Here is a 23,099-nt window from a genome sequence, read left to right on the forward strand (position 1 = left end):
GACCACTCTTCAAAATAAACCATAAACTCATTATGGATAAAAGCAATTTTGTCTGATGTCTAGCTTGCCCACAAGGCAGTAGGAGACATTTCAGCTGAAAAGTGATACGCTGAGAAATCTCCTTTCCTAGGGAATATACCCGAGCATTACAGGTCTCTCATGAGGCTCCGGAGTTCATTGCCCCAGTCCATGCACCCTTTTGCAAAGAGAGCTGTGCATCAAATTAAACCCCTGAATGGTTAATGAGATCTGCTGGGACATTATATTTGTGAACAGTAAGTGTTCAATTATTTCCCTTCATTAAAAACTTGAAATATATGATTTACAGTCAAGTCTGAGATTTAGTGACTTACCTGCAAAAATTCAAGGACAGGTCATAACTGAAAAAACAAAATCAGAACAATTTGGTCATGAGGACTTTTCACATTTTATTTGAAAACAGTGGCCTGTGAATTAATTACCAAACTATTTACATGGTAGTACTGTGGATTTCTGGTCCATCACACCAGGACAAAATGAGCAGGTACATGGCTGAGGATTCTCATTGTAGCAACTACCATGTTTGAAGTAACAGTCACAGTGAGAGTCCTTGACAAAGGTGGCACTGCTGGTGGTTCTCTCCTCTTTGCATAAGAAGTTGCTGACCTTACTGAACATAAGTACACGTAGCTGGGACATAGAAGACCTCACACATTAACAGGATAAGCAGAACCAAACCATGGGATTTGTGAAATTACTCTTATCCCAGAATGAGGGCTTTATTAAGTGCTTTCTGCTTCATTTTCTCCACATGTTTTTGAACCTTCTCTCTGAGCTCGTTGTTTTGGAGTTGAGAATGTCCATCTGGATGCTTGTGCGGGTCTCTGCAAGAAGTTTAAAACATGATTTGTGTTTATAATAGCCAGGAGAGCTACTTAGGAATGCTGACAAAAACAAAGGAAGAGACACTCACACATAATTTCTCTTTTTTTTTTTTTTTTTTTTTAATAATGAACACAGAGGGTATTTCATTGCTTATGCAGAACTAGGAAGGGGGTGAAACTGAAAAGAACACTTCTGGCTAGGCCAGTTAGCAAAGATAACCATCTGATGGGTAAACACACACTAGACTGAGTTTCATGTTTTATCTATGAAGGAATACATGCTGTAATTGCCAGAACAAGAGCATCCACATGAAAAACTGATTTGCCTTAAGGATAAAATACTGAAACTGTAGTAGAGGAGCAATGCGTCCTCTGTCATCTAGTGAAACACCACCCCATCGATAACAACAAAGAACCTTCCAGTGACAAAAGAAAGGATTAGGACTTCATAGTTTGCTAACAAATTTTTGTTTAGCTCTTTACAAAGCCAATCAAATAGGGAAGTTTTCAACAAGTAAATATCAATACCCAGGGGTGTTTAATATAGAAAAGTATTTTCATTTTTGAAGAAAACCTCTAAAACTTCAAAAAGAAAGAACCTTATGGCTACAAAACTACTTACCCAGGAAATGCACCATCCAACACTGTCTCACTGTGGAGAAAAAGGTCAGTCTTTAGTTAAACAAACTATCTCAAATCTCAGTGTTCTGACAAGTGGATTGTCATAAAAAGCAAAAAGCAGCACTGGGTCCAACACACCTGCGTTTTTACAGCAAATTATTTTCAATCAGTGCTGTAGTAATGACAATAAAACAATGAGTGTGTTGTCAGAGAGCTCATAATACACAGCACTGTTTTAAAGTTTAATGGCTGACAGTTGTACAGGATTTGAATGTCCATCAAATCACTTCCCTCTAAAATTAAAGAAAATGAGACATTGAAATCTCTTGATGGCTCTGAAAGTTTCAGGCTTTTACGCACATCCTGACAACTAAGCTATATCATAACCATTATTAAGAGGGGACAACTGTTGGACAGAAAGATTAATTCACTTTCTCCAATTCACATAAGATATCTGTGAAAACAGAGTGTTAGAACTCAGCACATTCTCCTGCGTTGCTCTGCAATCACTTACCCTACCCATACCACCTGCTGCTCGAGTCCACTGCCTCCAGCTCATACACCTCCTCACATCCTTCCCGCAACGTCACATACCCCAAAGTTTCACACAGTGCATCCATTTCTCCTTCCAGCCCTGCAGAACTGCTGGGCAGTTCTGAAATGCTGCTCTGAAACCATGACAGTAATCATCAACTCCTTCAAAGACCCATTTGTCCCTCAGAGTGTTCCTTGTCATCAGGTTCCTCCTGAAGGTTTCTCTGCTGAGCTGCATACTCAGGACACTGGCCTGACAGCACTGGAGGCAAAATGCAGAATTTGGCCCTTACAGTGACCAGTTTACAACATTTCAGGGAGCAGGTAATTCTGTGTTTATGAATGCGAGTTGTTTTACATGCTGTGCTGTATGTCTAAACAACAATGCCTGTTGGTGGAGTGTGAAGCTCAGACAGCAAAGCAAATGTGACCTGCTCCTAGGAAGGGCCTGAGAAAAAAGCACCATGTCAGGGGGAAATTCTAAGGGGTCATTCCTCTGCCAGTATTAATAAATATCTAACAAAAGCGCCACTAAAAAGGAAAATTCACTGGTTTTCAGAACACTGAATGTCTCTGTGAAGGCATAATTCTGCATCATTCTGAAGGGGGTGCTTATCTTCACATTCCTTCCCATTCCTCTCCCTTAATTTCATATTAAACCTACCTTCCATCTTTCACTGATTTCTCCTTGCCTTCTTCTGAGAGCGCCTGCCCAATTTGTGGAAATTCAGCTCTCACCATCTCTGGAGTAAGAATCATTTTGAACTCAGTTTCATCTGTCTCACTAAAAATTAGTAAGACAAAGAACATTTGGGCTCTATCCTTTTAAAAGTATTTTTAGCCAACAAAAACAAAAGTATGTTTTATGCAAGAGAGACTTTGTGCTTTTACCTTTGAGGATCTTTTAGGACGGGTTTAGACACATCCATACAAGATGTTACTACATGATCAATCACACTGGATACAAAATAGAGAAGAAACTTACTGGTCAATTATGTTCTCCCTGTCTACCTCAGGTAAGTCATGCAGCACTGGTGGTACATCTCTTGGAAGCATATCTAAACTGTAAGGATCCCTGTAGTGGAAATGGTATTAGTTTAAGATGGGCAGAGAGTAACTGCACTCAATGCTTTAATTTTGAAGCTTCACAGTGGTTGTAGTTACAATAAAGATATTTAAATATTTTAAATATTCCTGGAAAATGTAAGTACACCAAAACTGCTGCGAGCCTGTGAGATGTTGGCTACCACTAGGTGCAGGTACCCACGTTAAATTATGGTTCATACTTCTGCAGGACACCCAGAGTTTGTACCTCCCAGGGTCTTCTAGCACTGAATCCAAAAGCATTCAGGAGAGGTGTTTTTGGAAGTCCAGGCTGGACTCTCCTTCCAGGGCTAGGTATTTCATCTAATGATATTGTTCTTAACCCATCCTTCAAGGAGGACAGTAGGGGTTTTCCCCGTTGGTTTTGGATTTCTGAGCAGCAATTAAATCCACCCATAGGCCCACATTTATCTGTGGAACTAGTTACTGGTCAGTGTAGTCACAGACAGCAGAAACTGCTGCAGGGTAGAAGCACTGTATATCCAAATTCTTTCTTACCTAGGTGTTATACTTGTCAGTGATGGAGTGTTTGAAAAAGTGGAATACACCACTGGTAAGAATCTTCTCCATTCCATTACTCCACAAATCACTTCCTGAAATGACAAGTGCTACAGTGATCAGACCTCTAATCCATAATGCAGTGGGGAGGAAGGTTTGCAGGACAGAGCACCTCACTTCTTGGCTGGGAAGCTGCAGTTCTCCAGATTTAAAAGATGCTTCCTCCACGGCAAGGTAGTGAAAATACAGTAGTGAAAAGAAGGAAAGAGCAGAGAAATATTCAGGAATAAATAAGAGACATGGTTAAATCCTAACAAGCACAAGTTATTCCTACCCATATACTGACTATTTAGGTGCATGCATAATTTATATTTGAAAATGTTTTCTATCTAGGATGACGCTTCATCTTTCTTTTTGATTCCTTGGAGCAAATTCTCAGCAAGAACATACCCAGGTACTCATACAATAAACCCAAAAGGCCATACCTTGTGATGCAGAAATTTCTTTTGTGTGACAGGAATACTGGATCCTTTGGGGCATTCCTTGGTAAAAGTATATTTTGGATGAGGGCAAAGATGATATTCAATATTTGTTTCAGAATAGGCCAAAGGACGTAAAACTGGAATTAATCCTGGAGTGGGGTTCTAAAAACAAAGAAGATATTATTTTAAAAAATCATTCTGAGCACGATAAAGAATTAAATGGATGAACATTCAGTTCTTACAATTAATGTAGTCTCCCCAGATTTACACCTTTGTCACACTGTGACTGTTCTGTTTGCTGTGACCCTTCATCTCCTGTTTCTTCCCCTCATCACAGGGCCAAAACCTGCCTGGCTTATCGATGCTCTCTGCTAAAATACAGCAACTTAGGTGTTATTTCCAAGTTTGGAAGAAACTCCAAAATCCATTGTTGATTCTTTGAACAGTTCCAAATCCAAGAGCAGGAACTGGCCTCACTGTGCTGGAAGCTAATGAGCATTTTACCATCTATTTCATGGTGCTAGCATCTTTTTCTGAATCAAATCTAATGCTGGTAGTGTGGGATCAGGCTGTGCCTGGCTCTCACACGGATGTGACAGAAGGAAGACACGCACAGAGGATCTCATCGGTAAGTCCACCCGAGTCCTGGCCGCACACAGTGAGGACAAATCTATACCGTATATGTTATGCCAAGACCACCAGACTAGCACACTGGGCTCTGGGCCACGGCAGCTAAGTAATGCTGAAAGACAGAGCCACCCAAGTCGGGCACAGTGCCACGCTGCCTTGGAGACGCTGCCTGTGCCCACGCAGAGCGTTTCATGGAGCTGCACAGCTGTGTCTGCCTGCTCAGAGACTCCTCAGGGACCCCCAGCCTGTGCTACGCTGTGTGGGAAATACCTTCTGCAGTTGGTGCAAAGTGGTACAATCTACATGACAATTTAGTAACAGGATATCCTCCCATGCACTTGGTTATGATTTTTTGAATCTCTGCACCTAATAATTTGGAAATGTGGTTTTGGAAAGCTATGGGAACTATTGGAAACTATAAGGCAGCAGGATACAAAGTGAGAAAATAGACTGACTTCACTTTATTCAGTTTACCTAATGATCAGGCAGAACTGCAGTCCCCTGGCTGAACAGAAGGTAAAGTCTGCTCGTGTCCTGCCTACCTGGGCAAGAGCATGAGGCTACAGAAGGACTGAGATGCCAAGATCATATTTTTTCTTCTGACATCCAAATTGGGAACAAATGGAGAAGAAGGGAGGGGCCCCACGGTGTTCCAGGGAATCCTGGGATCAGTGACCATTTGTGGAGTGGGAGACTGGAAGGGTCTCCAGTTCTCTGCCACCACTGGCACCTTTGCCTTGTCATCCCTCCCATACATCAAATTCTGCCTTAAAGTGAAGTGGAGTCCCTCTCAATGGGATGAGCTCCGGGAGTCCTGCCTACCTTGAAGGATTACTCTCAATCTGGATAGTTTTATATAGCAACCTGACTATTATATACCAATCTGAGTCAGAAAATTGCTCACCAATTCCACATCATTTTTCTGATGAAACAAACACCTTTTCCCCTCCATTCTTAGGTTCTTTGTGGAAGTCAACGTCTACTCACAAAAATGCGAAGCGGGTTGGTCTCTACAGGGTAGACTAAAGCTTGGGGAGGAACCAGTTTTAAGAGGCTGATATCCCTTTTTGCTGCTTCTTCCGGTGATGGTTTGTGAAAGTCTGTCCTCTGGGACACCGGGTTAAGCTCATCCTTGAAAAACACAGACATCAAAGGTTTTCAGAGTGCAGTAATCTAGTATAAAATGTTGAGACATTTTGTTGCAGAAATAAAGGGCTGGGAGTGACTTCAGCAAAGTTTGTATTTGAGAGGACTTGTTACCTGGGCTCCCTGCCTCAGGGGTCGGGAAAGTTTTCGAGTTTTGTAACTTGTAGCTGCATAGTGTGTACAAAATGGCTGATACTTCATAATGCTGAAATGTTGAGGAACCTAAGTGTAAAGAAAAAAGATGAGCGATAGGAGATTATGATAATCACTTTTGATTAACTCATAGATGGAATGGAACATTCCAGCTTTATCACAGACACATCATATCTCTGTGGTAAAAGATATTTGGATCACTATTCTGGAACATGGCATATGACCAAAATTTGGAGAAGCCATACTTCACCAGGACAAGCTGAATGAGTGCATAAAGGAATATTTCCATTCTATGCAAGATAATGGATTTAACAGTTTCTTGATCAAATATACTGAACTTAATGGAGTAGAGAAAAGCTGTGTCAAGTAATATATGAAACACTGACAGATGAACCAATGTGTAACAAGGGGAAAAGATGCTACAAGAAAGCTTGTAGACTCGTTATTCCATCTGAAAAAAAAGCAAGTGGACATTTTGCCAAAATCTGCACTGATTTGAACTCAAGGAAATATTTTTCTTTTAGGGGTTGTAGAAATCAATCTTTTGCTATTCAAAAATTGAAGAGCAAAGGATTTGGAAGTCAGGAGAAAAAAATGCTTCTGCATTCATAAAGTTGAAAAAACATTATGTATTTTAAGAAGGAGGCACTTGCATTTCCTATGCAGGAATTAAGGAATAACCATGCAGACCTGTATGCCAAATAAGCAGACGACTTCTATTACTTTCTAAAAGGAAAGATAATTTTATAGTGTTACTTTTATAAAACTCTAAAATCAAAGGAAAAACTGTGGTGTGCAGGGCTTGCAGTATCCTCATTCCTAGATGGATTTTTGTTGTTTGAGATATAATAACTTCAGCTGAGGTGATTCATCTCTGTCTGGAGAGAGGGGAGTGTTGCTGACTATAAGTTTGTTACTTATGGAAACAGGTGAGATTTGTTTTTAATAAAAACATGATAATCATACAGCCATATTAAGGCAACATTTCTGCTGGTTTGCACACTGTAGGCACTGATCAGGCAGAAAACATCTAACTGGACTAGTAAAAGAGAGAAACGTGATACAGCTGAGGGAGCTGCACTGACTTACCTGCAAGTCATAAAAAGGAAGAATGTGTCTGACTTTCACATCTACAGATCCAATAGGAACTAGGCCAAGAGCATCAGGTGCCTGAAATAAAAAAAAACAGTATTTAAAACCCAGGAATACAGTGGGCATTTTGTATTGGCAGCAATCCATCAGCACAGCCACTTGAAAACATATGGAAATAATTTTGCAAATATTTAACTTGATATTTCTCCTGTCCTTCCTTGGATTTTTGCATTTCAATTATTTTTTTTTCTTTTTTTTCTGCAAAATCATGGATGTTAACTAACTCTGTTCAGTAATGTATCACTCAAAATTTGAGAGTGCTATTGAGAGAATGCAAAGATTTTTTACTGTTTTCAGCAGCACCCTTAGGAAATCTGAAATCCTGAATTAATTTGTCAGAACCCCAGAACACCAGTCACGTTGTGAAATTTTAATAAAGGCAGTAGTGGGCCTGGGACCAATGTCTTCAATGACCATTTTAGTTACTATACCTACCAAATCACGGTGCAATTCATGGGAACTGAAAAAGGGAAATTCGAAGGGCAATACAAGGTCTTCAGATATGTTGGAAGAAAAGCCCTCACATTCTTCACTCTCCTCCGGTTTGCTGAAACTCTTGCTGTCTGTCATGAATGAAAAGCAAATATTAAGATTTTGTAATATATGTTAATGTGCTGTTCAAAAATAGAATCAAGACACAAAATATATTTAGCATCTTCCTAAGATAGGATGTGTCTAGTAATTTTAACATTAAAAAGGTAATATTTCCTAAAGGCATTAAATGACACATCTACAAGACAGCAGGCACAATACTCTGACTAGCAGACAGATCTAATTTCCCCTTTTCTAAAGGACATTACAGCCCACTCATTCTGGCATGGTCCTCTATCTCATTCTGCTCAGCAAGGCCATTTCTACCTTTTAGTAGGGTCTGTTGTGTTAGGACAAGGGGCACTGTTTTTAAACTGAAAGAGAGAAGATTCAGACTAGATATAAGGAAGAAATATTTTGCAATGAGGCTGGTGAGACAGTGGAACAAATTGCCCAGGGAGATGGTGGATGCCCCATCCCTGGAAACATTCAAGGCTAGGCTGGACCAGGCTCTGAGCAACCTGATCTGGTTGAAGATGTCCCTGGTCATTGCAGGGGGGTTGGACAAGATGACCTTTAAGGGTCCCTTCCAACCCAAACTATTATATGATTCTGTGATTCTACCTTGTCACACTTCTCTTTTTTGCTGGAAGACCCTGTTGTAAGGACTCTGTCTTTACATTTATATGTAATGCACTTGACGCACTGTAGTACAACCTTAATTATCATAATTCATGGCCAAAATATCAGCTTGTTCTTCTTCTCCTTACCAGACACAGAGCCTTCCTCCAAACCTCCGGCTTCTCTGGATAGGCCACGGAACAGAAGTAGTAAACGATTTAGCCGAATCTGAGTCACAATCTGAGAGAATGATTTTAAAGTTTAATATTAATCCCAACACTCTAAGATTTACAGCCACAGAAATACATATACATTACAACGGTATTTATTCTACAGAGCTGACTCAGACATCTCTATTTCAGAAGTTTTACTACAGTTTTCTGCTCAGGAGCCGGAAAATGAGGAAGGAGAGATGTAGAATGGATCTCAACTCTACAATGACGTTACACAACAAAAACAGTTGAAACCATCATTTAGTCTTAGAGGTTAATCAGGCTTTTTTTGGCTAGTTCCTAATCCTTCAGCTGTGTCTATTGGCATATACACATTTAACAATGGGTAAACAGTCAGCTGATCATGGGCATATGAATACTTGTGGCTGTGTGAATGATGAGAATAAGGAGTAACCTGCACTGTGCAATTCGCCTACTGCCTTATATCACAGGGTAACGATGAAGAGCCCTCGGTTTTATTATCAGAAGGGGCCATTTAGCCACCTCCTTGTTCATGCAATGCAGAAAAGAGCATTTCATTCCAGGACCTCTGTATTGAGCCCAATATTGTGAATGGATCAGAGAAGAATATCCAACTGGATACCAGGAGAGCAGGAAATTTCCACATTGCTTGCCACATTTAGATTTACTGGGAAAAGAGCAGTGGAGATGCAAGATAATACTTAAACACAATGAGATCAGTGATTTTACTAATAAATCTTTAGCTTCCAGATAGGAAGGGATCTTAGGAGGTCCTAGTCCAACCTCCTGCTCCAAGCAAGGTCAGCAATGAGATCAGACTAGGTTGTTCAGGGCTTTATCCAGTCTGGTGTGGAAAATATCCAAGGATGTATATTGTACAAGCTCTCTGGGCAACCTGCTCCAATGACTGGCTGTCTTCATAGTGAAAAAGTGTTTCCTCATACATGGTCTATACCTTTCTTACTTGAATTTATACCCATTGTTTCCCATGTTCCCATTGAAAGATTCTGGTTCCATCCTCAGAGGTGTTGGAAGGTGCTGTTCTCTCCTTTCATTTTCCTCCTCCAGGCTGAGTAAATGTCTCCTCACAGAGTGAGTGCTCCACACCTTGGCATCTTGGTGGCCCTACGCTGAACTCACTCCAGCTTATTGATGTCTTTCTTGTACTGGGGGCCCAAAACGTATTTTTTACTTTAAAAAAATAATCTAAATTAATCTACACTTGTTTAGCATTGATTGCAATACTAAGCACCAGCAGAAGCACCAGCTGAATAAACAACTTACTCCAGATCCTTATTTCCTGGTGAAGTAGGAACATATTTATCAAATTATCAAATCCCTGGCTAGCTCTGAAGATTCCCTACATGCTAGTCTGCAGGTTTTGTGCTATTTCCAAGGTGTCATGCCATCATACAGCATGCTGGTTGTTCACATTACCTTGTATGCTGCTTGTTGGAATTTCCTCAGCATCCTGTTTCTGCTGTCCCAAGGGTCATTATGGAGCAAGTTGAAGGTGGGGTTGATACTTGGATGCTGCATGGTATAAAAAAAAACAAACCAAACCAAACCAAACCAAAAAAACAAAACAAAACAAAACAAAAAACCCACAAAAAAACAAAACAAAAAACCAACCCCCCCAAAAAAAACAAAAAAAAAACCACAAAAAACCCAACCAAACAAATCAAACAAACCAAAACAAACCCAACAAAAGAAACAACAACAAAACAGAAAAGAAAAAGGACACTGCTTTTACAACTAGACAAGGGAGAAATTTTCTCCAGCCCAAGCCATTCCTTGGCCTGAATCTGTGTGTTATTTCTAAACACTGAAGTTAAGTGAAAATGTTTGCAGTATTGGCATTTAACCAGCGGCCTTCACTGCAGGGCTTAATGGGAGGTAATCACCAAATATTTGCAGATGCAGTACGGGGAATGCAGAGATAATGTAGTATGGTCTGCATCCACACAAATGACATCCACGTGCTACAACTCAAATGCAATACATGGGCAGCCAGACAGTGGAGAGAATGGACTAGGTCTCTACTGAACACACACTTCATCTTGCACAGATGTGAAGCTGGAAGAGCTGTAAGGGCTCAAACCAGGGGCACAGCAAAACCAGTTTCCTGTGTCCAGGAATGGCTGATAACATATACCTCCAGAAGGGCAGAAGACTGGGGTAAACTTAAGAGGGATAATCTCCCAGAATAACCTCCCCACAACTAGTGGTCTCTGGTTCTGGACATATTTGAGGCAGAGATGATGTATCTATAGTTAATGCTTTAAATTGTTGGAATACTCTTTGAAGATCAGTAAATTTGTTTTGTGATGCACTAATCTCTTATCTGATTTTAAACTGATGCGACAGAAGAATGTGGCACTAGAAGAGACTCCTATGGCCCCAGAGTACAGTATCTCTCAACAGAGCACTCCAAGTCCTTCAGTAGCAGGATATCTATTAAACAAAGCTTGCAATAATCCTAGGAAATGGATTTTAGAAAGTACTTCACACAATAGAGAACAAAAAATGTAGAGTACCAGAAAGGCTCCTGTCAATCTGATCTGTAAGCAAAGGCTGCAAATCTTGTGATATCCTTAACCTTATGTTTGGCTATGAGAAAGCTACTCCTGAGAGAACTTCAGAAACAAGCAATATGAATCTCAGGTTAGGCCTGCAGATTGCTGCTTGTCTCTCATATTCAATCAGGATGTCAGAAGATGAGTGGTGTATGTAGTACAGTGCTCGCTCCACTGTACCAAAAGTAAAATGGGAAATAAGACACTGGCACAGAACTAGGAAAATTAGGAAAACTAGGAAAATTAAGTATTCAGTGCTAAATATCTATGGCTGTTAGTTCGCTTAGCAGGTAATAACAACATATAGCAGGTGATAACAACATAAACAAACCTGGTCCACAGGCCGGATAACACGTCTGAAAGAAACTTCTGCTTCATTCCTTTGAAACTCGTGTTCTATGATAGGATCTCCTCTTTGGATCTAATTTGTCACCAGGAAGAACAATCACATTAGTACAAAGCATCCAGTGAATTCTTTCCTCTGTTACAATTAGTGGAACTCACTCAAAACGTAACATTCTGGAGGTGCTTGACAAAACACAGACTTCATTCCCTTCTAGTGAGTGATTATTGCAACTCTTGAGCAAGTCAAACAAAATAATGTTTTTTGGGGGTCTGAGTTTCAATCAGTGAAATACAGTTCACTTTGCATAGCCAGAATCAGCCAGAGAGGGGTTACAGAACACCACCATAAGTTAACACCTGAACAGATCTTCCGAGATGATGGCGCTACAGAAATTTCCTGCAGGTTTCCCATGTTCTATGAACATCTTGCTTGTGGTTTCCAATGGTGCCAGCTCTTAAAACTGTCCATGTATGAAACAGTTTACTATCAATATCACTTCACTTCTTTGAGACCTTCTCAAAGTGTTCAGGCATGCAGGATGAATACCAGTGCTTCTTTTCATCATACCTCTTCCATCTCAGTCCTACTTATCTAATGTTCCATTTCCAGGATTTTTTTTATATCTTAAACAAAGACCTTTAGAGTTATTTGGCAGAGTGAAATTGCCATGATTTTCATGGACTGAGGTTTTAGTTACAGCACTTAAAGGTCTCCAGGACAGCCTCTCCCAGGCTGTATAACATAGTGGCCACTTGAGCAAATGATGAAGGAATAATAAATAATTTGTGAGGCCTAATGGCACTTGTGGTTTAATCCCAGACAGCAACACGCAGCCGCTCACTCACTCCCCGCTGCTGGGATCAAGGAGAGGATCAGAAGAGTAAAAGTGAGAAAGCTCATGGATTGAGATAAAGGCAGTTTAATAGGTAAAGCAAAAGCTGCACACACAAGCAAAGCAAAACCAGAGATTCATTCGCTGCTTCCCATCAGCAGGCAGGTGCCCAGGAAAGCGGGGCTCCATCACACATAATGGTTGCTTAGGAAGATAAATGTCATAACTCCAGACATGCCCCCCTTCTTTCTTCCTCCCCCAAAATATATACTGAGTGTGAAGTTATATGGTATAGAATAACCCTTTGGCCATTTGGGGTCAGCTCTCTGGGCTATACCACCTCCCAGCTTCTTGAGCACCTGGCACAGTGTGAGAAGCTGAGAAGTCCTTGACTACTTAGCAACAACTAAAACATCAGTGTGTTATCAACATTATTCTCATTCTAAATGAAAAACATACCACTATACCAGCTACTAGGAGGAAAATTAACCCTATTCCAGCTGAAACCAGGACAGCACTCCAGGTGAACAAACTGACAGCACAAGCAGTCTCTCTGTCAGAAAGTCATGGGGGCAACTGTGAAACCAGCCAGAGATCTCCACAACCCCTACAGTCAATAGGGAAGTAAATAAATGTTTCTAAACAAAGTTAACATACATCTAATTCAGTGATACAACAATCTCACATTTTAGAACCTCTCTTTACTCATTTCCTTCTTTGTTGGTATTAAATATAATTTTGGAATTAATTCACAGTGCCTAATTCAGTAGATAAATTAAGCCTTTGTCCTATCTATAAATAATTTCACTTCCATAAACAGCTCCTTGAAAGTCAGTGGGATGTCAGAAGCTACTTGAATATCCAAGAGGCAGGATTAGAGGGACAAGCCCCACCTGTCCCTGAGGGCTGTGCCACATGGGGAAAAATATTTCCTGCCACCAACTACAGCTGCTGTCACCTCCATGGAAGAAGATCTGCAGTCTGAGGTGACTGAAAAAAGCCAAAGGTGTATAAGGTGTAGGTGTAGAAGAACAACCTGTTGAATTATCTCCCCATGGGTCTGCGTGAGAGTACTGACTGGGTTTAGCTCTTTGACTGTGAGCTATTCAGGTTATCAGCTCTTCAGAGAGGCACAATATAAACTGAAGGCTGGCTGCAGCCACAGTGCTGACAGGATTATGCTGCAATGTTGCCCTGTGATGTGGCTGGGTGCAAATCTGCTAGACTGGGCAAATATCTAGTTACGTTTCCATCAATAACTTATCCTTCTCTCTGTCTACGTCCAAGATAAAACCGCCTCAGAAACACTGATACACAAGCATAATGAAGATACAATTGCAGGAAGAAATAGAGCTAGTACAGGTTTGCATTGAAGTACGAAGAAAAATTGAAGATGTAGAGAGCTTGACACAATTCACTAGTGTACTGCACAATCTCAAAGTATAAATTAGATCTTAAATTTCTAGAAAGAACAGCAAAGACTAACCTTGTACTGCTCTTCTTCCCTCTGTCGGTTTTCAATAATCTCTTTTTTAAATTCCACAGAGATTGGATCTTTGCCTTTATGAACTTGCCTGCATTTACAGTGGAGGCAAGAAAAATGCTTAATGCACAGTTTGCTTTATTTAAAGGCTATCAGACTGATTCTCCTCTTCCTAAGGTGTCTAGAGGTCCATAACATTCAGCATAAGAGCTGATCTGTGGATTGCAAATGAAACCACAGTGTGCTGTGGTTTCACATGACTGTGTTTTGCTTTACACCGTTCGACGTACATGTGCAATTCTGTTCACTCCATTATACATTTTGGCCTTGATTTATTGACAATCATAACAAAAGCTTCCTTTGCCTTAAGGGCACAAGATAGGATGCATGAGAACAAGGTTAGGTGAACAATGTTTTCAGTAGGTTTCTTTCTGAATTGAACCACAACACAATCAAAGACCTCACTGGAGGTCTTTGGCTTACAACTCAGACGGTTCCTAGGCTGAAGAGAAAAAAATGAAAGAAAACAACAGGAATTTAGCTGCAAAACAAATCTATCAGGGCATGAAATGGCAGCATTATGTGCTAGCGGATATTGAATAGATTCATAGAGGCCATAGTTAAACAAACCTTAGTGTTGTTATTGTGGTTGACTAACACTTACCAGCTGAGATGAGTTGCTTCCTCTTCCTGAATATTTTGTTTGACTTTTAGTTGAAATATGGCTTCCTTCATCTGTCGTGTTTTTATCCCTTCACTGCCTTGGCAAAGGGCTGCAGGAATAGCAGAAAGCTATATCACACCTCAAACTAGATTGAATTTTTGATTGGGAAATCCACCATTATGATAACTGAACTCATTAATACATAAAGCTAAGGTGAGATTTCTTGCAGAAACCACAACCACATCACCTCAGCAATTCTGAAGCCAAGTTCCTCATCAGAAACCTACAAATAACGATAAGACCAAGTTTATGCTGCTTAATTCTGTTACCTTCTTTCAAGTCCTTAATCTTCCATTTGCCTGGTTCCTGATTCAAAACAGTAGCTACAGCATATGGATTTGACAAGTCTGTGGGGAATCTGAGGTTCTGGTATTCAATTTCCTATAAGATACAAATAAATAAAAAGAAGTAGAAGCAAGAAGGATTTTCAGCCCAGAAAAGTACTTGTGATTATTATCTCTTCACACCTTTACTTTTTGAATAGGCCTGGATCGTGGTTGGCTGAATTTGTCTCTTCTCCACACCAGAGATTTTCCTGCAGATGCAGCTTTTTTCTCTATATGACTTTGTTGATCTTCAAATTGTTCTTTTCTAGGTGTCAGAATGACAGATATTGCTCCTATAAGTACTCTATAAATGGCATCTCGAACCAGTACACACATTTACATCCCCTTTAGACATACAAGGAGACTGGAAATTTCTCTCCCATATTACGACTGGAACCAAATCTTCTAATCTGTGAGTTTCACAGCTCACAAAAAATGAGTTACAGCCCAAAAGACCTTATTGCTCAAAACACCCTATATATTGCAAGGCCTCAGCAAAATGAATAACATAGAGCAGGCATGATAGAAGCTGAGGATGCCCGAAACTTCTTTAAGGATATGTAACTTCTTGTTATTTTTACTTTGGTACAGTTTCACTTCATACACGTTAAGAGTATTCTGAACAAATGATGTATGAAGAAAGGCTGAGGGAGCTGGGTCTCTTTAGTTTGGAGAAGAGGAGACTAAGGGGGGACCTTATTAATGTTTATAAATATATAAAGGGTGAGTGCCATGAGGATGGAGCCAGGCTCTTCTCAGTGGCAAACAATGATAGGACAAGGGGTAATGGGATCAAGCTGGAACACAAGAGGTTCCACTTAAATTTGAGAAGAAACTTCTTCTCAGTAAGGGTGACAGAGCACTGGAACAGGCTGCCCAGGGGGGTTGTGGAGTCTCCTTCTCTGGAGACATTCAAAACCCACCTGGACATGTTCCTGTGTGACCTCACCTAGGCGTTCCTGCTCCAGCAGGGGGATTGGACTAGATGATCTTTTGAGGTCCCTTCCAATCCCAAACATACTGTGATACTGTGATACTGTGATGTAGGAGACCTGGTACAGGTATTAACAGTCGAGAGACATTAGTGCAATTTAAGTCTCCATAGATATAAATGCATGAAGTGATTACAGCAAAATGACATGAAATCTTATTACACGGGTATTTTTCTAGAACTGGGCAAAAATACTCGAAGATCAGTCAGCCACACATACATTAGACTCAGAAGTGGTGTTGATGTTCCTGTGAATACACATACATAGGGTTTTGAGTGAAACTGTGAAATCCATAACTGCATTGTCATTTGTGCTGTTCCATACTCAAGTGGTGAATATTTCACAGTTAATTCCACTTTCCCATTGCCTGGAATGATTCCTGTGATTAGAGGAGAAAAACAATAAGAGTCCATCTAATGTGAGCCTGCTTAAGTATGCTGAAATTGATTCTGGACTATTTTTTTTTAAACAATATTAGTGTTTGAATGGATGGCAGCAGGCATGGAAAATATTTCAGGTCTCAAAGTGTCTTTCAATAACTATCTGTTGCCAGATAATGGTAGGTATTTTGAAATAACATAAGAGAGGGTTGACAGCAAGACTATAATATTTCCTACTGATGTTAAAATGATTGACTGTTTATATGTAGAAATTCTTCACTTGCATTTGCTACCCTTAAGTCTCTGGCACTCGGGCTTTTATGAGCAAAGAATTATAAACATGTTCCTCTGTGCTTTTCCAAGTTTGGGGAATCATCTGTATTTGATGCATTACCTGTCTCTGCTAGGTCTTGTTTCCTTATTACCTATTCCATTATTTTCTCAACCACTTTAACATCCTTCATATCCCTAAACATTCAGTGCAACCACAGGATACGGGCCCTGATGATCCTCAGCATTTCTGCAAAAAGGACTTTATTCAGCTCATCAGAAATATTAATTTCTCATCTCTGCCTGGTTTTCTGCATCTTTTTGACTTAAGTACCAGTTAATTTCATTGTTTGATTGTGTTGTTGCTGTTGTTGTTAGTGTGTAATTTGTTAAATTATTTCATCATTACTGATCTCAGAGCACAATGGCTTGAGTAGGAGCTGAAACTTCTTAGTGCTTCTTAGATGGCCTTCAGCACCTCAGAGTTTCTAGCTACCAAAATTTCTGACTTAACTTTTACTAGGTAAATGTTTGTTTGTTTGTTTGTTTGTTTTCTGGGATATTTATGTTCCCCTTTCTCCCAATAACTAAACCAACTTAGAAAGCATGAAATAGTTTAACTATGACCATGTAAAAAACTAAAAGCTTCCTGATTAATTTTACACCTTCTCCCTAGTTTTACTCAATTGTAACATTGTTCCTTTCCTTCCTTGATATATCAAAACTTCACTAAACACAAAGACTATTATCCTGAAAGAATGACACAAAACAAGGCAGCAGCCTAGTTCATCCTTGTGAACCACACATTTCATAGAATCCAACAAGACAGGGCAAATTAATTTCATTGTACATACAGGAACAACAACAAGTTTTACGAAAGCCCTTAAGTAATCAAACTTTCAATTCCAGCGTCACAAATCGCACTAGGCACTGGATTTATGAAGGTTTTTGTTTATTTAGATCCTTCTGTATTTTCATGGAATTGACCAGACTGCCTAAGTGAGTTATGCAGCCAGGTCTCATTCACTCACATATTTTTGTCAGAACAGCTGGGCACTTCTACGTATCTGCTGACACTGGGCAAATGTAACAACGAGAGCAACTGACCCACAAACAAATAAGTCTGTCTCAAGACATAGGCCTTTCCAACACTAGGCAAGAAAATAGCTGAGCATGCTGTAGCCAAAAGCCCCTGGTTCTTGCAAAGCCCATACACAGAGCTCTAGACTGAATCTAATACCCCCTGCCATCCCATGGAACACCTGCAGCAGTGTGCTTTGTGCCCAACACTCTAATGGCTCCTGAAGCAGCAGACTCAGCCCTTTCAAATCATAGAATTATTTTGGTTGGAAGAGACCCTCAAGATCATCCTTCCAGACTGCTAGGAAAAAACAGGCATGGGGATATGTTTGACAGAACAAAGGTCACCTTTTATCTTCTCTGTGCCCCCAATCAAGTAACATGATGCACACCTGTTCCACCAGGACAGATATCTGTTCTTTTAATGGAGGAAAAGCCTGACAGCCCTTGGGGACAGGTGTGATAAAGAGGTGAATGCTGGGCTGCTTGCCCCTCTCCTTTCCAAAAGCCACATGGCAAAGAGAGAAGACAAAGGCTGGATGGACTGTTTGAGATGCCCCATATTTTGCCAGAGGTCTGCAGCTGGGCACTGACAAAAGAAACCTACCAGTCACAGAGGGCTGTTTGCCATGAGGCTGCACGAGTAATATTCACCAGCCTGCATTCACCTGCAAACGCTCTGAGACAAAGATTTTTTCTGTACAACACCGAATACACTGTCACAAGTAACTACACCTAATAAATAGGGATTTAACATTTAGAAGTTTAAATAAGTTCAATCTACCGAATGTTGGCTGGACAGTGAAGGCTCTGTGAGGCTGAATAAAATCAATGTGGAATTCAAAATCTATTGGACAGCTGCACTGCAACGGGATAACGTACTCCTTGCTGAAAAGAGAGAAAGGAAGAAAAGAAATTAATGAAACTACAGTTGATCACCAATTACAGGCTGGAAAATTATATTACACACAACATGTACTGAATTTATCCGTGTTCAGAGGGATGTGTTACTTATTAACATGAAAATATTAATTCCTCGTTGTTCCAAAATAGCAAAATATTTCAGATCTTTCACTCAGTGAGGAAATAAGAGCTAAATTTTGATTTGAATGCTGGATACTTTGCATCTTGACTTACTTTCTCCTACCCATAGAGAATCTGATTACGGAAAAATTTATAAAATTTACCTTTATAAGTTATTTATGTGTATCCTCATATTCTTCTAAACTGCAATATCTAGCAAGTACAAAAAATCCAAAGTGGAGCAACAGTAACTACAGAACCAGAAACCAGCCCCCTCCCACGACCCTCTTTGTGGGAGACGATGAGAAAAGACTGTGCAGTTTTCAAAAGTGTTGAAAACTCCAGCACATCAGAATGACTGGACTTAACCACTGTGGAAATAATGATGCCATGGCCTGTTTTTCATAAAAGCTCTTTATGTCTCATGCAGGTTATGTGAGGGGTATTAGCACACATCTTTTCAAGCTGTTCTGCTTTTGTATGCATCTATTTTCATGTATCAAATTGAAACACAAAAGCATTGGCGTAGCACCATTCATCATCCTACAAATCAAGACCAGTTTACCCAGGCTTATTTCTGTTTTTTGTAAACTGTCTGACTGAAATCCTATCCTGCTGGTTAGCAAAGAATGAATGTTATTACACAGTGTTTCTTTGGAAAGCACATTTTGAACCCCCTAAGGAAATAAACAATAATAGCAAAGGCCTTTCTTCTCTGCTTTAATGTGACCTGTTCATGAAGAAGGTGTAATGGCAGACTGAGGAGGCAATTTGTTTTAAGGTATAGTGCAGCTTCTACAGTAACCAAAGTGCATCAGAAACCATACAATTACACCGTCTGTTGCCTTATGGATCTTCTGTACCTAAGAACAAATCCGGGTGGTAGAACATAGGTCTTAACCTACACTTATGGAAGTAAAAGGAAGTTTTTTGACTGACCTCGGTGGGGTATGGATTGAGCCCATGGGCCCTTGGGTTCTGAAGATCACCAGGCATCTCAGAGAGCTTTCATTTTTAGGAAAGTTTTTAATAGCCTAATGAAGAAAAACCCTGGTAGAAATTAAGGTTTGAAACCACCAGGTTCCTCTTCAGGAACTCTTCCAAATTCCCTCAGGGGCATCTCTGAGCATCCCTGCTGTGTTGAAAAATTTTCTCATTATTTAAAATTGGATTTTGTACTCTGTCTAATCTGTACTCTGAGAGTATGAAAATTCTGCCTACTTCAGCACTTGTTATAAAAATGAAGCAAATAAACAGAATCACATCATGCCTAGAGGCAGCCAGAAAGTCAGGAGTTATGTTCAGTCCTGTGAGAAAGCTGTAACGTCACTTCTGACAGATTCACTAGAGTTTAACAGATTAAGAGGGATCAGAAAAACAAACAAAAAGACACAAGTGTTCATTCTAGAATGCTGGGCTCATTTTTACCGCAGAATTTTGCATCTTCCTTGTATATGCCTTGCCTATTTGTATTTCTGTGCTTCGGTAAAATTTATGAGTTACTTCCAACTCACAGGCTAAGAAAAAACCTCCCTGCTAAGACCTTCAGTTCTGAGAATTCACTCAAATATTTACACTAACACAAATCACCATAATTACAACTCACATAGTCAACATACTACAGAACTAGACTCTAATCAACAGGATCTCCCTTCTGTGCAAATAGAGGAAAAGGAGATTTTCCAGATTTTTGTACATGTCTCATAAAATGTGGACAAATGCCTGTCCTTAACTCACCTCTGACCAACTGATACATCAGACAGGTTTATAAATGATGGAAATTCTACAACATTCACTGCAGGATAAGCATGCATAGGAACAAGTAATGTATCTTCTCCCTGAAAAAAAATATAAAGGGGAAGGGGGTAAATATTTGTTTCTTATAATGATTAAATGTTAGGGAAAGTAAACATTTCTGTAGTAGCTGGCCAGTAAGTGGGTGCAAAACATCTTCAAGATCAACACTGTTGCACCTCAGATATTGATATTTTACCTGCTTTCAGTATCCATCTGTCTTTCCTTACTTCCACCAAATATCTAGAGCACCTCAAAGCCTATTCAGTTAAGACATTACATGAGTGTGGCACAAAGACTGATCTACTGGCAAAGAATAACAGAATAGGGAAGATATTCTACCCACAGCTCTGGAATCTTTACAGAGAGAAAAATTATAAATGCTTAAAATGAAATACTCCAAACCAGACTTACTTGGAATAAACCCATGTGGCTCTAAGAGATTAACTGTACTTTCATCATTATAATCATGTCCTAATAGTTGTTTCATTCTATTACAACTGTAAATGTATTTTATAATAAATCCTCACCTGACAGTGAATTCGGATACAGTCATAGTAATATCGCCACTCATCAGGACAAAAATCAACAGTAACCACGTAAGATAAGCCAGGGACAAGCCGGTGCTAAAAAATGACCCAAAATAAGATAGAAGGCATGTAAAAGATGCTTATATGACACAAAACCAGTGCTGCATGCAAAGAGCAGTGTGAAGGCTTTCTGACACTTACTGTTTTCTTGTATTTGATCTGAAAATATTTTGTCTGGGGTGGTATTATGTGAAGGTTTGTTACATTGCCAGAAATATTTATCAGCTTCTGTAGAACAAAAGAAAACCAAAACCACAAAACACTTTACAATATAAAAGGTCAACTGAGAATGCCCACTGTTCTTTTTGTAGCAAAGTAGTAATAATTTTTACTTTAGTAGAAATAATTCCAAATATGGTCTGAATGTAAAAGAAAATTATGTAAACCCTGCATCCTGCATTTTTATTCTTTGGAACCAAGTAACAATTCCTTACTACTACGGTTGAATCAAATTCTGGTCTTATTTTGCTTATGTGCAAAAGGAAGAAAAAGTTAAACCACCTCTTGACCTCACTTTTACAGAGGTCTGAAACAACGTAATATTCCATGGGTTTGTTTTGGATCACAAAACAACAAACCTTTGGATAGTGACAGGTCAGCCCGTAAAGCCTCCTGATATACTTTTGTTATATCTGCAGGACATAGATCATAGAATCACAACCAGTTTGGGTTGGAAGGGACCTTCAAAGCTCATCCAGTCCAACCCCCTGCAACAAGCAGGGACATCTTCAACCAGATCAGGCTGCTCAGAGCCCCGTCCAGTCTGGCCTTGGATGTCTCCAGGGATGGGGCATCAACCACGTCTATGGGCAACCTGGGCCACTGTTTCGCCACCCACACTGTAAAATATTTCTTCCTTACCTCTAGTCTGATTCTCCCCTCTTTTAGTTTAAAAACATTAGCCCTTGTTCTGTCACAACAGGCCCTGCTTAAAAGTTTGTTCCCATCTTTCTTATAAGTACAGAAAGGCCACAATAAGGTCTCCCCAGAGCCTTATTTTCTCCAGGCTGAACAACCCCAACTCTCTCAGCCTGTCCTCATGGCAGAGGTGTCCCAGCCCTCTGATCATTTTTGTGCCCCCGTGAGACTATAAGGGACAGTGATGCAAACAGCACAGTACTCAAACAGCACAGTACTCATCTGTTTCGCTACCGCAGGGCCACTGATTTTAAGTGCTGCTTTTTAGAGCACTCCATAGAGCAAAAGGCCTCGTGACCACAAGCAGCTTACTCGGCTTCTGTTATCCTTTTATGAGCCCCAAGAGGATCCCTGTTCTGACACTTACCAGCGTCTGATGATGATGTTTTCCAAGTTCATACCCTCCATAGTGTAACACAGCCGGCTCAGCCTGTACAACTTTGCTGCTCTGAAGTTCTGAATAAATCTCTACAGAGATAGATCATAAAACAGGGAGAAAAGGAGACCAGGTGAAACACACATGATGACTGTTACTTACATTGACTAAGTATATTTATGTTGCATCTAATGTATTATTGAGAAGAAAAACAAAAAGAGATTATTTCTCCTGTTAAGCAGGCATGACTCTTTAAATGGAAAGTTAAGGCAGCATCAACTGAGTTATAATCCTGTCACCAGTTTATCTCTTGGCATCAACAAGCCACACCAAAACTTTTAGGGTCAGCCAGGATCAGTACAGCCACTACTTCTTTTCTGATGACCTCTCCTATGATTTGGGCTCATAGAAAGACAAAATTTAAGCAACAAGATAGGAGCTTTGCCTTTGAGTTGCAAAAAAAAAATAATAAGAGAAGTACCTCCTAGGATTGCTCCAAGGTTGTGTAACAGTGAGAGAACAGAAACTTACTTGATTCCAGAAGGTGATTTGGGACAGCATGACTTTTTTTAGGTTCTTCCACTAGGCTGTCCAGAAGGACACTGGGTATTTTCTTGAAGGATTGCTTAGCGATTGTGATTCCTGTGGCAGCTGATTGAACTACATCCATGTTAGGACCAAAATGGAGTCTGAATGGCACTAGAATTCCTCAGTGTCTGGAGTCAAATCAAAATAACACAGCAATCAAAATGTCTTCCCTTGCACTGGTAACATTTATTGCCTAAAACACTTAGGAGAGAGAGTTACCTTTTTTTTTCCCTACTGAGGTAAATTACTGTATATGTGTTACGTACAAGGAC

At 40.0% G+C, this 23,099-nt stretch overlaps 1 protein-coding gene across 3 annotated transcripts in view; it reads right to left on the reverse strand.

Annotated features, from left to right (window-relative positions):
* Positions 1-422: 422 nt before the first annotated feature.
* CFAP221 (cilia and flagella associated protein 221) overlaps positions 423-23,099 on the reverse strand; it is a 53,118-nt gene continuing 30,441 nt past the window's right edge. For 2 of the 3 annotated variants that reach the window (XM_082055476.1, XM_082055475.1), the window contains 24 exons: positions 22,771-22,955; positions 22,231-22,331; positions 21,087-21,173; positions 20,886-20,981; positions 20,299-20,399; positions 18,323-18,426; positions 16,028-16,187; positions 14,958-15,081; positions 14,760-14,871; positions 14,431-14,539; positions 13,770-13,857; positions 11,437-11,526; positions 9,967-10,062; positions 8,485-8,575; positions 7,619-7,746; positions 7,121-7,201; positions 5,993-6,100; positions 5,720-5,863; positions 4,106-4,264; positions 3,621-3,715; positions 3,004-3,093; positions 2,683-2,802; positions 1,486-1,515; positions 423-863 (listed from right to left, as the gene is read on the reverse strand). In XM_082055476.1, the coding sequence (XP_081911602.1) occupies positions 740-863; positions 1,486-1,515; positions 2,683-2,802; positions 3,004-3,093; positions 3,621-3,715; positions 4,106-4,264; positions 5,720-5,863; positions 5,993-6,100; positions 7,121-7,201; positions 7,619-7,746; positions 8,485-8,575; positions 9,967-10,062; positions 11,437-11,526; positions 13,770-13,857; positions 14,431-14,539; positions 14,760-14,871; positions 14,958-15,081; positions 16,028-16,187; positions 18,323-18,426; positions 20,299-20,399; positions 20,886-20,981; positions 21,087-21,173; positions 22,231-22,331; positions 22,771-22,909 (2,577 nt within the window). In that variant the 5' untranslated portion in view covers positions 22,910-22,955 and the 3' untranslated portion in view covers positions 423-739. The remainder of the gene's footprint in view (positions 864-1,485; positions 1,516-2,682; positions 2,803-3,003; positions 3,094-3,620; positions 3,716-4,105; positions 4,265-5,719; positions 5,864-5,992; positions 6,101-7,120; positions 7,202-7,618; positions 7,747-8,484; positions 8,576-9,966; positions 10,063-11,436; positions 11,527-13,769; positions 13,858-14,430; positions 14,540-14,759; positions 14,872-14,957; positions 15,082-16,027; positions 16,188-18,322; positions 18,427-20,298; positions 20,400-20,885; positions 20,982-21,086; positions 21,174-22,230; positions 22,332-22,770; positions 22,956-23,099) is intronic. The other variant, XM_082055477.1, reaches the window with a different exon arrangement.

Source organism: Streptopelia decaocto (genome assembly GCF_964273445.1).
Source record: "Streptopelia decaocto genome assembly, chromosome: 6".
NCBI lineage: Eukaryota > Metazoa > Chordata > Aves > Columbiformes > Columbidae > Streptopelia > Streptopelia decaocto.